Source organism: Gracilinanus agilis, chromosome 3 (assembly GCF_016433145.1).
Source record: "Gracilinanus agilis isolate LMUSP501 chromosome 3, AgileGrace, whole genome shotgun sequence".
NCBI lineage: Eukaryota > Metazoa > Chordata > Mammalia > Didelphimorphia > Didelphidae > Gracilinanus > Gracilinanus agilis.
The window spans coordinates 520,599,817-520,617,072 of NC_058132.1; the positions used below are offsets into that span (position 1 = coordinate 520,599,817).

At 34.6% G+C, this 17,256-nt stretch overlaps 1 protein-coding gene across 2 annotated transcripts in view; it reads right to left on the minus strand.

Annotated features, from left to right (window-relative positions):
* BIVM (basic, immunoglobulin-like variable motif containing) overlaps positions 1-17,256 on the minus strand; it is a 43,361-nt gene that overhangs the window by 17,261 nt on the left and 8,844 nt on the right. For both annotated transcript variants that reach the window (XM_044670541.1, XM_044670540.1), the window contains exons 2-6: positions 15,664-16,244; positions 12,427-12,553; positions 8,934-9,029; positions 7,959-8,063; positions 6,223-6,317 (exon numbers count right to left, since the gene is read on the minus strand). In XM_044670541.1, coding sequence (XP_044526476.1) covers positions 6,223-6,317; positions 7,959-8,063; positions 8,934-9,029; positions 12,427-12,553; positions 15,664-16,144 — 904 coding nt within the window. In that variant the 5' untranslated portion in view covers positions 16,145-16,244. The remainder of the gene's footprint in view (positions 1-6,222; positions 6,318-7,958; positions 8,064-8,933; positions 9,030-12,426; positions 12,554-15,663; positions 16,245-17,256) is intronic.

Sequence of the window (17,256 nt, forward strand, 5' to 3'; positions counted from 1 at the left end):
ATTGTTTATACATTCTTAGCACATGGATCTGAAGACAACATTAGAAAAGTCAATAATTGTACTGGTATCTTTAATTCTTTACTATGCATGTTATCATCTTCAGTGCCACTCATTTGTATCTCTGATTTCCTCTATTTCCCCTTTGTTTCTGAACCTAGTTTCACATCAGTCATCCATTTCTCACTCTGCCTTCAGAACTAACTTTTGTCCCAAGAATATAGACATCTGCTAGATTTACAATGAGAACTCCTCAAATATGATTTAGGAAATATTGATCTACATCTGTTTATTTCATCATTTTCATTTGCAAATGTGTCAGAGTGCACCTAAAGAAGGAGGGCATTTACTGAGAAAATTTGTTATTAAGGAAAGAAAGGCAGGGGTAAAAAGGAACAATATATAGGGAGAAAAGAAAATTATACATACAGCAAAAAGATAAGAGAGAAGATAGTCTTAAAGCCTACACCACCTCCCTATAACAGAGTTCATTAAGGACATATTTCTGGTTTCAAGGGAGTCACAAAATATGTCACATAGCACAAGCCAGATTCCCTAGATGGACACCTTCCCGCCTGATGACCCATTCCTTGATATGTCTTCACCTGACTACCACTGGTTCTGGAAATAATGTAGACTACCAAGAAGGCAGTCCTAGTGTACTGGTCAGTTGATGAGCACTGATCTCAGAGTTATTGGAATATCAGTGATGAGCATTGCTGAATATGATTCTTCCATTTTTATGCAAGAGGCAATGTGAGCTGCAGTCAGGCATTTGAGAATGCTAAAAATGTATTTATGAAGAATACTCTGCATATTCTGGGACCTTAAGAATAGTCAATGATGTCTGATTTATTTTAGAAAGGGCATAAGCAAAATAACTAAACAGTTTTAGAATTCCCTTTATTAAGGAGATGTGTTTTCTGTAAGCTATAAAATTCATAATCTTAACAGAGACTTTAATATTAAGTATGTCAAAAATTATTTCATATTTAAGTAAACCCCCCAAAAAAGTTATTAATGTGCTATCACATGGTCTAAAAAAATGGCAATATTGGGCCAAGTTTATAAGGGCAACAATTGAAAATGAAAAGTATTACCATAATGATTTGCATACTGCTACTGCATATGAGTTCCAAAGTAATATTTTACCACTAAAATTTAAAGTATTATTCCCGATAACAATTATCTCTACATATAGTCATAAACACATACAGTCTTTTAGTTATATAGAAAGATTTAGTCTTGAAGCCAAAAACACACTCAGAAATTCAACCACTTAGCTCCTTTTCATCAGTATGGAGATACATATATGTCTATAGATATACATATATAAATGATAGACATACAGGAAGACCTGAGTTTAAATCCAGCCTCAAACACTTTCTAGCTGTGTGACCCTGGGAAAGTCACTTAACCCTGTTGGCCTTTAATATAAATAAATAAATAAATGATAAACATGCTGGCAGGAAAAAATATACCTTAAAAAACTCAAAATGGTAGGCAGTTTACTGAGAGGGCAGAAATCTCAGGGTAACAATGAACAATGAAGTGAATATATGGTCACATGGCTAACCTAGACTACATGTGAAGAGGCATGTTTTCTCTATAACCAGTTCTTATGCTTGACTAAATGACTAGAAGAGTCCATCAGAACAATGAACAGGGGCTCAGTGGATTGAGAGCCAGGCCTAGAGATGGGAGGTCCTAGGTTCAAATCTGACCTCAGACACTTCCTAGCTGTGTGATCCTGGTCAAGTCACTTAACCCCCATTGCCTAATCCTTATCACTCTGCCTTGGAACCAATACACAGTATTGATTCTAAGACAGAAGGTAGGGGTTTATAAAAACAACAACAACAACAACAACAACAATGACCAAATTATGCATGTTGATGCAGCCTTAGTTTAAGGAAAGAGTACAAATTTATACTATCACCACAGATTACTAATAGTATTCAGATTACTCTGCTATCTATAATACACTGACATTTAAGTGCTTTATGCTACATTCCATAAGAGATGTGAACACAAAAAAATGAGAGAAATATACAGGTATACACTTTTGGTTTCTAGTTGAACTGAACTGAATAAGCTTAAATGCTGAAGAGTCGCAAAGAGTCAGACAAAACTGAAAAATAACAATAATAACAAATACCAAGGATTGATAAAGAAAGAAGAAAGGAAAAAAGAATGGGAAATTATATAGAACTTTTTGGATCTAGACAAAATAGTAGCAACCTGGAAACAAAGTAATAACAAAATTCATCTGAAAGCAATAAAGGTCAAGAATCTTAAAGGAAAGAATAAAAAATAGTAAGAATGAAATGAGTCTACCATTACCAGATCTCAAGCTATAAGATAAAGCAATGACTATCAATACTATTTTGTGGAAGCTAAAAAAAGTTACTAAAAATTGAACAGATTGGCTAAGCAAGACCCTTTACAATAGCCTAGTTTTTAATAAGTCCAATCTAGTTTTAATAAGCCTAGTTTTTAGTAAGTTTTTAATTAATATTAGAGTAAAGACTTCCTATTTGGCCATGACTCCATGACAAACTAAAAAACAGTTTAACAAAAATTAGGTTTAAATCAAACGTATCCTATTTTATCACAATAAGCTGCAAAGGTACACACAATCTAAATATAAAGGGTCCCATCATAAAAAAATTAGCAGAGAATGAAAGGACAAATATATCTAAGGGGAGAATTTTTAACTAAATAATAGACAGAAGTGATCAAAGAAGAAAAATGGAAAGCTTTCATTATATAAAATTCAAAAACCTCTGCACAAACAAAATTAATATAATAAGATTTAAAATAAAGGTTAAAAGATATTCATGGTCTGAGATATAGGGAATCAATATAAATACATGAGATTAAGATGTATTTGGCAAAGATGAGAAGTCAAAAGATTTGATAATAATCAAAAGCCAATTATCAAGATGTATCAATAACAATGTGAAGTATCAAACAAAAATGTTTCAAATCTCTAATAAAAAGAGTACTGTGAAAAGCAGCAGAACATAGTGGATAAAGAGCTTGCACTGAAGTCAGCAAACCTGGACTCAGTTCCTACCTTTGACAGATATTGGCTATGTGATCCTGGTCAAAAAAAGAGGTGCAAATTCAAACTATTAAGCTTTACTCCATGCCCTTAATATTGGAAGGAGACAAGAACACAATTTGAATTGTTAGTAGAGCTATAAATCTGAACAAGTGATGTGGAAAATAATTTTAAGTTATGATATCAATAGCTAGCATTTATTTTGTACATTAAAGTTTTCAAAGCACTTTACATGTTATCTTAATTGACCCTCTCACCCAACCTGTGAGGTGAGTACTATTATTATCCCCATTTTGTGGATATGAAAAGTCTAAGCAAAGTTAAATAATTTGCCTAGGGTCACAGGGCTAGAAAAGGTTTGAGATAGGATTTTACTTCAAGACTCCCTAATTCCAAGTCCAAAATTCTATCCACTATTCCATATAGCTGCCCAATAGTAAATAATACCCCAGCAGAAAATAAACTATACATACTCTGACCAGTGATGCAGCCATTAGACATACACCCCAAGGAGGTTAATGACAAAGAAAAAAGTATATATAAAAATAGATTTTACTTCCTAACTACTGAATGATTAAACAAATTGTGGTCTATGAACATAATGGAACATTATCATGATATAAGACATGCCAAATGTGAGGAAGTAAGAACAACTTCGACTTTTTTATGAATTTGTGGAAAATGAAATAAGAAGAAGAGCAGTTTACATGATGACCTCGATAATGAAAAAGAAAAGCAACAATGAAAGACTTTGCAACTCTGATCTATGCAGTGACTAATCATGTCTTCAGAGAAGAGGGTAAAGCATGCTATCTGTCTCTCTCTCTCTAAGAAGTGGAGGACTAGAGTTATGATATAGAGCAGGGGTTGGCATCTGGCTCTTTTGAGGGCCAGATATGGCTCTTTCTGCAGGAGCCATAAAGTCAATTTTTTTCAGGCGCTGTTACAGGAGCGCTCACTGTGAGCACTGTACGGCTCTCATGAAATTACATTTTAAAAAATGTGGCATTTATGGCTTTCACGGTCAAAATGGTTGCCGACCCCTGATATAGAGCATACATTTTCAGACATGGCCATGGTATTAATTTGTTTTCTTGATTATATTTTTCATAATGGACTTCTCTATTGAATGGGAGTGTCGGAGGCAAGTGGCAATGATATAAGAAAGAGCATCCAAAAAAATTTATCTCCCCAAAATAAATATTTTGTTATCCAAATGATGGAACTCTGATATGAAAATATCTTTCTGTACTATGGATATAATATAATGATAAAATCATAAAAAGTCCACTCCAGAGAATGAAAGTGAAATTGGTAACCTAAGTTTATGGTTTATCAGTCCTCAAAGTTCCTCCAATGAACTGTGATGAGGGTGAGGGGAAAGGGAAGATGGGGAAGAAACAGAGGAATTGGGATAAAGTGATATTCTGGAAGCCAGCATAAACTTAGAAGTGTTTCTTAGACTCAATACACAATGTGGTAGTACAAATACCTTTTAGCTAACTCTAAGATCATTTATCAAACAAGAAGAGAAGTTCTGAACATTCTAGAGATATAGATTTACTAAAGCATTCTAAATAAATAAATAGCAACCTCTTATTCCCAAAGAGTCATGACTAAACTACAAATAGCTATTGTCCACATAAGGAGGAACTTGGTAGGCTATCTAAAAATAGAAACAAGAAACATAAAAAAGGAATAAAACTAGGGCAGCTGGGTAGCTCAGTGGAGTGAGAGTCGGGCCTGGAGACAGGAGGTCCTAGGTTCAAACCCGGCCTCAGACACTTCCCAGCTGTGTGGCCCTGGGCAAGTCACTTGACCCCCATTGCCCACCCTTACCAATCTTCCACCTATGAGACAATACACCGAAGTACAAGGGTTTAAAAAAAAAAAAAAAGGAATAAAACTAAGTATGATTTAGAAGAAAAAAATTAGTTTTGATTAGGTACATCTATAATAAAATCTCTTAATCTTTAGAAATGTGTTCTAAAGGAAGATATTTTTAAAATATGTAAAGGACCTGAATCTACATTGTAGACCAGTGATGGGCAAATTTTTTAAAGAGGGGGCCAAAGGAAAGGAAATTCTCATCTGTCAGTCTGTTTCTAAGGTAACTCTTTTGAAGTTTCATTGTATTGTATCCTACTTATTGTATTCGTCAGATTAGGAATAATGTCCTATGGCTGGATAGAACATTTCAGGGAGCTGTAGCTCCACAGGCCATAGTTTGTCCATCACTGTTCTGGACAATAAGTATACCCACAATCATATATATTTGAAATCTAAAATATCTTTCTTTTAGCCCATGACATTAGTATGAAAAAATCACTGAAAACATTTTTTAAAACATATTTTGGCCTATGGCAAATATTAGTATTAGAAAAAAGGTGTAGTGCATGAATCTAAAAATGTATGATGATGAATATAAATTCTTTGGGTCTGCCCCCATCATCATTCCCTTAGCTTCTCTGAGACTATTTTCTAAGAAATGGACCAGTCTTGGAAACCTAAGGTCAAAAGGAAAACTCTGTGTTATTACCCACCATGGATTTAAGAACTGGTATCATTATCCACTGCAGTTCAAGATTCCTTTTTATGCCTCAGGAAATTCTTCTTCTTGGTTTAATTAACCAGGTATGGCATGCTAACTAACTAGTGAGGGCACAATATTATCTAATATGCATACATTATATCTATGTACCTAACTATATATGTATGACATTTCACACATATTATCTCATTAGATCATCACAATAATCCTGAGGTTGAGTATTATTCCCATGTTTACAAATAAGGAACTGAGGCCAATCTGGGTTAAGTGACTTACCAAGTCCAAATGACAGGGCTTAATAACCCCAGATTTTAAGATATTGTATTTAATTTTTTTTCACTACAATACAACTAGCTGCCTCTGCTAATTCAAATATTTAGATGGGTTAAATAAAATAGGAAAGGGGGGGTAGTTTGATAGTTTTCTTCTCTGTAAAATGAGTTGCACTACATGACCTCTAAGATCCTTTTTAGCTCTAAATCTATGATACTTAAGCTATCTGTGGAAAAATTAATAAATTAATCTTTAGTGACTATTATCAAAAGTTATACTCAAAATATACTAAAAGGAAAAAAACACACCTCAATTATTTTGATGTTATACTTACCAGTTTCTCCTGCTGTTTTATTCTTCCCATGAGGTTTATAGAGAACATAAGAACAGCCTTTTACATGGAAGTGGTCATTAATTTGTCTAAACCATCTGAAAAAGCAAGAAGACTTATTAGAAAACAATTTTTTGAAGAAAATAATCGACATGAATTCAAATGAAACTTTAAGAGTTGACTATATAATATTTTTAAAAATATATAATAATATTTTACAGAAACCTCAAATAAAATATGTGCCTTGCTATCAAGTAAACCTCCTGAAGCACTAATGTTTTTAAAAATAAGTATATAACTGAAAATAAAGTAGGTGTTCATCGATCAAGTAATAGCAGAGCAGGAAGGAGTAGCTAAGTATCTCAGTGGATTGTGCATTAATCAGAGATAGAAGAAATCCCTAGGTTCAGACCTAGTCCCAGAAACTTCCTAGATGTGTGACCCTGGACAAGGGACTTAACCCCAATTGTCTAGCCCTTATCGATTTTCCGCCTTGGAACTGATACTTGGTACTGACTATAAGACAGAAGGAAAGGGTTTTTTTTTTTAAATAGTAGAGAAGGAAAAAACTATAATATATGAATAACATTGAATATGTTTCAGTGTGGAATGAAAATAAAAACTCAGAAAATTATGGAAAGATTTCTATGAACTGATGCAGTGATGTGAGGGAACAATGTACAAAATGGCTACAACAATATAAATGAAAAGATTATTAAAAGCAAGTTCAACTCTAAGTAACTAAAAAAGCAATGAAGGTCTCAGAAGGTAAGTAAGGAAGCCTTACCCCCTCAAGAGGTAGGCAGAAGTCTACTGGGAGAGAACAGTAGATTTGCATTGTCAGATGTAGTTACTGTAACTAGTATTTGGCTATAATGTAAAGACAAAAGGCAGTAATAAAATTAACCTTAAGAATAAAAATAAAAATTAGGATCTATGAATGACACATGTAAAAACCCAGTGGAATTGCTCATTGGCTACAGAGGGAGGTAGGAAGAGGGGAGGGAAAGAACATAATTCATATAACCATGGAAAAATATTCTAAATTAATTAAATAAATAAACTTTTAAAAAATTAGGATCTATGATTTAGAGGTTATCCTTTTATATACAGGTTGCTTTAACTTGCATAAGCTAATACAAAGTGAACAAGACAGAGAACAAATTACATAATAACATTATTGTCAAGACAAATAACTTTGAGAGACTGGAACTCCAATCACTAGAATAACCGACCAGAATTCCAGAAGCCTCATGCTGAAACATGCTATCCATCTCCAGAGAGAAGTGATGGCCTCAGAGTATAGAATGGGGAAATGTGTGTATGTGTCTATTTACACATACATTTTATTCATATACATGTGCATATAAGCATGTGTGAGAATGAGACAGTCAAAAGGAAAATTTTTTTGCTTGACATTACATATTCATTGTAAGATTTGTTTCTCTTGCTTTCTCAGTTGGAGGGAGGAAGGAAGAGATGGAAGAAAGAGAATTCAGAACCAAAAATAAAATAAATTTGAATTTTCACAAAGGTTTCTTCATAACCCCATTAATGTAGTATATTTTCTAGATGGGGCCAACTTACAAATGTTTTTTTCCTTGAATACATATGTTTGTAGCAAATTTTGTTTTTCTTGCTTTCGTTGTAAGGGATAGGGTGAAAGGAAGATTGAGGGAGTGGAAAATTTGGACCTGAAAATAAAATAAAATTGGATTGTCATAAATGTTACTTCATACCTCATTAATGTAGTATTTCCAGTAAAAGGACCAAACCGAATATCTTCAAATGGGGGTTGAAAGCCCAAAATGTGTAAAGCCTCTTCTTGAGTAACAGGTGGAAGGCTATAAGAAAAACATAATTCATAATAAATATATACTTATATTTATGTAATGCTTCTATTTTATGTATTGATATTTTATTGATATTTTTATTTTTATATTCCAAAATATCTACATATTTATATAATAACTAAGATAATATCAAGACAAATAGCTTTGAAAGACTATGGAACTCTGAACAATATAAATGACCAACCACAACTCCAAATACATATTTATATATGCACACATACATAGATGCATATGCATATGTGGACACATGCATGTGCAGACATATGTTTATATACACACATACACACATCCATACAACAAAAATAAAAACTTTAACAAAGGCAAATTATCAAAGAGATATAGCTTTAAGTGCTAGGCATTGGGGTTAAGTGACTTGCCCAGGGTCACCCAGCTAGGAAGTATCTGAGACCAGATTTGAACCCAGGACCTCTGATCTCTGGACCTCGTTCTCAATCCACTGAGCTACCCAGCTGCTCCCAATTTTAAAACAGAAGTCCGAGTCGGGAGAGGCAGCACATGCCAACAGGCCCTGCCTCCAGCAAGGCCAAGGCTGGCAGATCTCTTGCTCTTGGGAGCTCTGAGCTTCTGTGGCGAAGTCCATCAGGTGTCCACACTAAGACCAGCACCAAATAGGAGAGTCCATAAGAGCAGGTTCCCAAAGAGGTCAGAAACAGAGAAAGTAAAAATTCCTGGGCCAAGCAGTAGTGACCTGGGCCCACACTTTTTTGCTTTTGTCCAGAGGTGAGCAAGCAGAAGAGCCAGCCCTAAGGCAGGAAAAATGGCTCCTGTGTGCTCAGAGGCTAAAAGTCAAGTTCCAAGAACATTTGGGGAACACTGTATCAGTGAATACGCATGACTTACTTTCCAGCTCCCATTGTGCTGTACAAGAAGTTCCAACAAGATATCAATGAGGAAATACCGCAGGAAGTCTTATATTGAGGTCGACTAATACAGTACCTGAGAAGAGAAGAGCTCAATTGGGTTATCTGAATATAAACTATGCAAGTAAGTAGTTTATCAAAGCTCATGTGAAAATTGTAGGTTTCAGGTTATAAAACAGCAATCAACAAGCTTTTATTAAGCACCTACTATTTGCCAGGCTCTGTATTAGGGGCTGAGGATACAAGCCATGAATGAAACAATCGATTTTCAAGAAGTTTAAGCTCTAATAAAGAAAGCAACAGTTTCATAAGTAAACATATACAGAAGCAATGTAAAAAGAATACAGAGTAGTTGTTAAATACAAAGTAGTTAGGGAGGGAGGAGAAAAGCAGTTGAGAGAAAAGAAAGTTTCATGTAGAAGCTTAACCTGTGTTTTGAAGGAAGAGAGGAATTTTATGAGGCTAAGATGAGGATGGAGGGCATTCGAGACATGAAGAACAGCCACTACAAAGGCACACAGAATGAAGATGCAAGACTAGAGGGCAGGAGTTAGGGTTGGAAAAATAGATTTAAGAATCATGTGCAACAAATATAACTCTGTCTCCCATCGGCCTTTTTATGTCTGTTCCCTATGCAGAAAATGCTCTCTTTCCTCGTTTCTACCTCCTGACTTCCCATCTCGGATCCTATCCCCCAACCCAACTCTAAGATATCTTCATCTACTCTGCAGCTTGTATGTACATAGTTGGGCAGCTAGATGGCCCAGTGGATAGAGCTTGGAATCAGGAGTCTTATCAAGTTTAAATCTGGCCTCAGACACTTACTAGCTAGGTGACTTTGGGCAAGTCACTTAACCCTGTTTGCTTTGGTTTCCTCACCTGTAAATGAGCTGGAGAAAGGAAATAGCAACCTGCTCCAGTATTTCTATCAAGAAAACCCCAAATGGGGCCACTGAACTACTGAACACAAAATGTAACTAGTTGTTTCATGTTGTCTCTCATTAGAATTAGAATCCTCCCTGAAAGCAGGAACTGGTTTTGTCTCTCTAACCACAGCATTTAGTGCCTGGCATGTAGAAAGTACATAATAAACGTTCAGTGACCGACTTGCCCATACAATTGCTAAATAAAGGGACTGGTGTTAGAACCTAGGTCTTCTGATTTTTAGAGTGCAGAATTCTTTCTACCTTACCATTGTCAATCCTTCAGTAGCTTCTTGGTCTCTAATGGGGCATTCTCTCCATGATTACTCAGATCATAACCCAGATAAGCCTCATCTTGTATATTCTTACCAATGATGCTCTGCATTTCTCAATATCAATTTGAAAAAAAAGGCACAAACATTTTTCTTCAAATTCTTTTATAATGCTATTTCAGCTGATTTTACTTCTTTCTTATGACTTCGAAAAGGCTTTACATACCAATATGATCACAGAGCAGACACATACCAACGTGAATAAAATGTTTTAATCAAATATTAATCAACTGGCTACTTTATTCAAGGCACTGAGCTATGACTCATAACTTTAAAAGGAGCCCAAAACAGAATCCCTGCTCTCAGAGCTTAGATCTTAGAAAAGATCTTAGAAAAGATCTTAAAGATCTTAAAGATCATCTACTCCAATCTTCTAATTTAAAAAAAAAAAGGAAAGTGAAGCTCAGAAATCTTAACTGACCTGTTCAAGATTACATAGTTTATTACTAGCAAACACAAAACTAGAATTCAGGGCTTCTATTCCAATGTCCTTTTTCAACACCTCAAAGAATTTACAACCTAATTTCTGTAAACAGGAAACTATTTAAACAATTCAGTATAATAAAAACAACTCAAGAAACTTTGAATTTTACTTTTATACTATCTTTCTTTCTCTGGTTATGCTCTAGCAATGGGATCAGTGAATAGTGTAATAGCCCTAAAGATGGAGATAAAGAAAACTGAAGGCTTTGATAAACTGTAATCTAAATTACTTCTTGTTTTTGTTCATTTCTTTCAGTTATATCTTCATGACCCCATTTGGGACTTTCTTTGACAAAGATATAGTTTGTCATTTCCTTTTCCAGTTCATTGCACAGATTAGGAACTGAGGCAAAGAGAATTAAGTGATTTGCCCAGGGTCACCCAGTTAAGTGTTTGAGGCCAGATTTGAACTCAGGAAGATGTCTTCCTGACTTTAGGCCCAATCCCCTGCCTACCTGCCTCCATTATTCTTACCTGAGTCATCTAGAGTTGACTTAAAATAGAAAAAAATATAGAAATTTTCCAAATAACTCATGTCACACCTACTCTATATTTCAATTCTTTGATAACAAATAGGTAGGTATTATCAACAAGATCTAAACATGCCGTGATATGGATGCTAATAATTTGTTCTCAAAGACAGAATTATATTCTTCACTCCTTACATTTGTAATTTTTAATCACTTTCTGTTTCCCACAGGACAGCTGGGTGGCCCAGAGGATAGAATACCAGCTCTGGAGTCAGGAAGACTCATCTTCCTGAGTTCAAATCTAAGCTCAGATACCTATAAAGCAAGGTGACCCTGGTCAAGTCATTTAATTCTGTTTACCTCAATTTCTTCATCTGTAAAATGAGTTGGAGAAGGAAATAATAATCCACTCTAGTGTCTAGCCAGGAAAATTCCAAATGGGAATACAAAAAGTTGCATACAACTGAAACAACTGAACAACCACAAAAATTTCCCATAGGATTAACTCTAATATCCTTTAATTAAAATTTAAGTATTTAACAATATAGCCTTCATCTATCTTTTCAACCTTCTCTTCTCACAACCTTCTCTTCTCAACTCAAAGACAAATTGTTCTATTATTCTTTAAAGTATGACATACAAATTCCCACTTGGGCACCTTTGCTCACACTGTCCCTGCCTGAAATGCCCTCTACCTCATCTTAATTTATATTTAGCTTTCCATCAAATTCATTTTAAATACTGCTTCCTCCATTCACTTTCCTGGATTGCCTTTTCCTTAATGACTACTCCCTACTCAAATCCAGATGAGGAAATGGAAGCTGAGGCTAAGTGACTTTCCCAGTGGGGTCACAATGCTAGTACATATCTGGGGTAGGATTTGAACTCAGTTATTTATGGCTCCAAGCCCAGTACTATATCTACTGCACTAGAAGAAACCTTAGGGGTTATTAGCTCCATTCTCCTTATTTTATGGATGAGGAACCTGAAGTCCAGAAATTAAAGACCTAGTCAAACTAGTAAAAATGGTATTGGAACCTATATGCTACTCGTAGTTATGTATCATTTACGTATATTTCCTGTTTCTATAACCAAACTATAGGCACCATGAGGACAGGTACTACTTCACACTTCTTTGTATCTTCGTCTCCCTTCACTTAGTAGGTTTTGCCTGTATTAGCATAGAAATTTCATATAAATTAGTAACAAACAAGTTTAAGTCAAACATGATTTTAACTATGTGACAAATGCTATTAAAATACTACCATCGCCTTAGGTCTAATACTTTCCGCTGCTTAATATCTTCAAGAGGAGAATACTGTGGACACTCCTTGTTGTGTTTTCCCTTTTTTTCTGAAGACTTTTTTTTAGAAACTTGTTTCTTCACATTTCCTGAAAAAGAAAATCTTGGAATTACTAACTAGCTCATAGTATGCTACAATTACAATAGCTTCTAAATGTGCAGTAAAACCTAGAAGAGATTGTCAGTATCATTAAAAATGATACTCTCGAGCACATTTAAATAACTAATTTGCTTCTAGAGATGCACCCTTGCTACAAAAAGAAATTCCTTACTGAAATATCAAAAATGTTTTTTTCCAGAGTCTCAAAATTCTGTCATTCAGCTTATAAATTATCTAGAGACCTTTAGTCACATCTGGAAAATGAAATAACTATATGGCAAAAAGCCATTAAAAGAATTAAGATAATATATGAAAAGTACTATTTTTGAATACTTCAGACTACAGATTAATTTTCAAATAATTACATATAAGCAGCATTTAAAAATATCCCTGGTTCAAAGATTTTTTAAAAAGCCAAAAACACTGCAAACTTCCTATAGACATATAACCCAATAAAATCTTAATTTCATTGAAGTTTTAATCACATTAATAATAACAAATGACATTTATATTCCACTTTAAAGATTACAAAGCAATTTACAGACAATGTTTCATTTAGGCCTCATAACACTCACTGAGTCAGATACAATAGATATTGTTGTTCAGTCTATTCTGACTCTTCAAGACCCCATTTGGGGTTTTCTTGGCAAAGATGTTACAGCAGTTTGCCATTTGCCAGCTCTAGGAAACTGAGGCAAACAGGGTTAAGTGACTTGCTCAGGGTCACCCAGTTAGTAAATGTCTAAGGCCAGATATAAACTTGGGAAGACTTATATCCCTGACTCCAGGTCCACTACTCTATCCACTGCCAGAGAGACAGACAGATGGATGGGCAGACAAATGGGAGGACAAATAAACAGAAGGACAGGCAAACACAGAGACAGATAGATAGATAGATAGATAGATAGATAGATAGATAGATAGATAGATAGATAGATAGATATAGACAGGCAGACGAAGACAAACAGATACAGATAGATAATTATCCTCATTTTACTAATGAGGATCTTTTCCATCCATGGCAAGTAGATGCATGCTCTACTTGCCTATGCTCAAAAAGTTAATATCAGAAAAAGAATTTGAACATACATTTTCTGGATTGCAGGCTCAGATCTTTATTTAAAAATAAACAAATTGAGTAGCTTGGAAGACTTGGATTAAAATCTGGCCTTCTCAGCTGTTTGACTCTGGACAAGTCACTTGGTCTCCATTGCCTAGCCCTTGCCCCCTCTACCTTCCTAGAACCAATACTAGGAAAGAAGGTAAAGGTATAGATTAAATAAATAAATAAATAGAATTTATTAAATGGGTTAAATATTATAAAATAATTATACTTATGTGACTTTTTATTTAAATGAAATATCCACTATTTTATTTACCTGAATTACCTGAAAGAGAGTTCTTTCTTATCATAAGCCTTTTCAGAGAATTTGGGTGCAAGAGCTTCAGAACTTTGATTTCACTAGTACAGAAGACTCCTAGTATAGAACTCCCTCCACTGATCCAGCTCAGATCTGTTCCTTATAGTTTTCAATGGCTGCCAGGGAGGGCTTAGAAGTGCCTTGCACATAGTCATATTGCTAGTATGTGTCAGGCAGGATGCAAACTCAGGGCTTCAAGACCACACAATTCTAACCACTCGTACACCTCTTTCATTAATGCTTTGGCAATCCCAAAAAATAAATAAATAAATATTCAGACGTACTAAAAGAAAGGTCATCTAAACACTAGGCTTCAACTTTAATCCGTGTTAGCAGACTTGCTCAAAACTGTAACCAAAAAAATGCAGCCAATGATTGACTAGAATCACATGTTATTATTATAAAGGGAATTTCATTATTCTAGATGGAATTTTGTGGTAATGAAAATTTTAAGAATAGGTAGCAAATTTCCCCCTTAAATTATTTCTTCTGATCCTTCTCAGATACAACTTAATTTTTACCAGTTTGTTATGACAAATTGGATACTTACCTCTCTGATCTTTGATTCCTTGATATGTAAAGGGGTACAATGGACTGCATGATCTTCAAGGTCACTTGTTATCATAATAGCCTATGATTCAATGAATGTTTTTTCCTCTTCTAGCTATAAGATTTGGTTTCCAGAGCTATAGAAAATAGAAAACCTACCTCCTGCCATGCTTACTGGGTTTCTAATCATCTTTCAGTCACTTAAAAAAATTGGATCTGGGACCTGACAGGAAAAAAGATCTGACACTGAAGTACAGGGCTCTGCACACCTAATCTTAATCCCTTAATTATAGCTCAAACAGGCCTGCTCAGTGGTTTGTATTCATGTGTTCTATCTTCCTTGGCCATTTAATTCCTATAATCCTTATGGGACATGTGTCTGTCATACATTCCAAAGAAGCATATGCCATGAAATCCAAACATTCTCATTTAATCTTAAGTAGGCTCAAAGATGGAATTGCATTTGGTGTTGTATGGGTTCATTTGGCTTACTAGAGAGATATTCCTGGGGTAGAACTAGGGTGGAATATGGTGGGAAGAAAGATCTAGGAGAATTCACCACAAACTAATCCTGATAGCAAATCTCTACTTTTTCACTCTAGCTCAATCATTCTGGAAGAAAGGAAGAAAGGGAAGAGGTAGTATTTATATAGCACTTTAAAATTTAGGAAGTGTTTTCTCTATAATTATTATCAGGTTGATAGACATGGGTTCTAGTTTAAGCTTAGCCACTGACTTGCAGAGTGAAGAGGGGCAATTCATTTAACTTAGTCTCATTTTGCTCAACTATAACATGGGCATAAAAAGATATATTCCACATACCACCATCCCCATTGTTAATAAATGTAAAGGCTCCATGAAAACTTAAAACTTACAACACAGAGGTATTATGTTATACAAAATGGAATGCAAAAAGAAAATACCTTTAAAAAGGTGATAATTTTAAGATATGAAAATAGCATAGAGCTGCCTCCAAAAGGCACAAAGATAGATATGCATAATTCTTTTATTAGATAATAATTTCCACCTTCATATTTAGGGAGAATTATTTTAAATCATTTATTTCTCCAAATATATCCTTATTAAAAGATAGCATTTTCCTTTACATTTGAATTGAGTGTTCCCTTACCTGTTTTATTTTTCAAGTTTGCAGTCACTCCATTGAATTCCGACTTATCAATTTCCCAGGCAAGTGGTAGCTTGCCAAAACTATTAGATAAGGTTTCCAAGTTACTATCTTCATTGTAGATGATCTCTGAGGAACTAGTTGGGATACCAATATATCTGGATGAATTATTTCCAACAGTTACAGAAGTGCTATTGGCAAGGCAAGAAGAAAGAGTTGAATTGGGAGTTTTATAGATTGAGGTTGCCTGGTTGAGAAAGGCATAGTCTGAGCAGATCGCATAGATTTTTTCTCGAGTATGAGTCACTGGACAACTCCATGGATAACGACCATCTCCACCAGAACCCAGTGGTGTTGTTGGGGCATCCGTGGGGGAGAAGGATTTGACAGCAACTTTCAGATTCTGCTCTGGAGATTTTCTTTCAAGCTTATGGTCACCGTTTCCAGAATCATTTGATCTTTCTGTGTCTACAATGTTAGGCATTGAATGAAATGACAAAATATTGTTTCCAGAAAGATTTCTTGCAACAATTTCAACAGTCTATAGCATTCTTCCAAGATTTACATGGGGTTATTTGGAACACCTGTGTAAAGAGGGTGGGACAAGGAGAAACAGATCAGCAAGCAAACACATGCCCCAAAAAGAAATGAAATGTTTACTATTAAATGATATTTCACCCTTAGTTATTAATGGCTGCTGGAGCAATTATTTCTTATCATTTTATATTATTTTATACTTATATATTTATATTATTTTAAAATAAAACATTAATTTTTAAAACAATCAATCATTCCCTACAGTACAGTAGTATTTTATCACAATCATATGCCACAACTTGTTTAGCCAACAAGTATTTATTAAGTGCCTACTATGTGTCAATCCAATATTGTGCTAGGTACTAGGAAATTATGTTTTTTTGAAGGTAAATTATGCAAACTCTGAAAATATGTATGATGAATATCAAAGAACTTAACTGAAATAGCTCAATCAGCCAAGTAGAGAAATCTATCACCTGACAAGAGGCAATCTTAAAAATTTAAGTTTAAGAAATCTTAAAGTTTAAGAAGGGAGTTGATTTTCAAGTTCAAGCTAGTTACCTTTGGAAGAAAGTAGACAAAAGTTTAAACAAGTAATTGAATATAGAACTTGGGAACCAGAGATAAGAGTATAACAGAAACCCCAGGTAAATATAATCAAAAGTAACTTTAGGAGAAACCTTTCTCTGTAGGGGGCATACACCTGAGGGTACAGATTTTCAAAGGACTTAATCACCATTCTACTATTCTTTGATCTTTCCAACTCTTGGCAAAACAGGTAGCTCTTCCAACAATTTCCTTATTTATAGAAGCACAAATGTCAGAGCTAAAAGGAATCTGACAGGTCAATAGTCCAGCCCCAATCCTAACTCTAAATAAAAGAAAAACATCAACAACCTTCAAAGACTATTAAAAATAAGTACTTTTTTATGAAAAGTATCAAATATATCAAAAGTATATCAAAACATGTAGAAAATAAAAAGTATTTAAAGGATTAATCTACAGAAAAGTCAAACAGTAAAGTAGAAAGACTATGTCCCTAGAATCAGAAAACCCAAG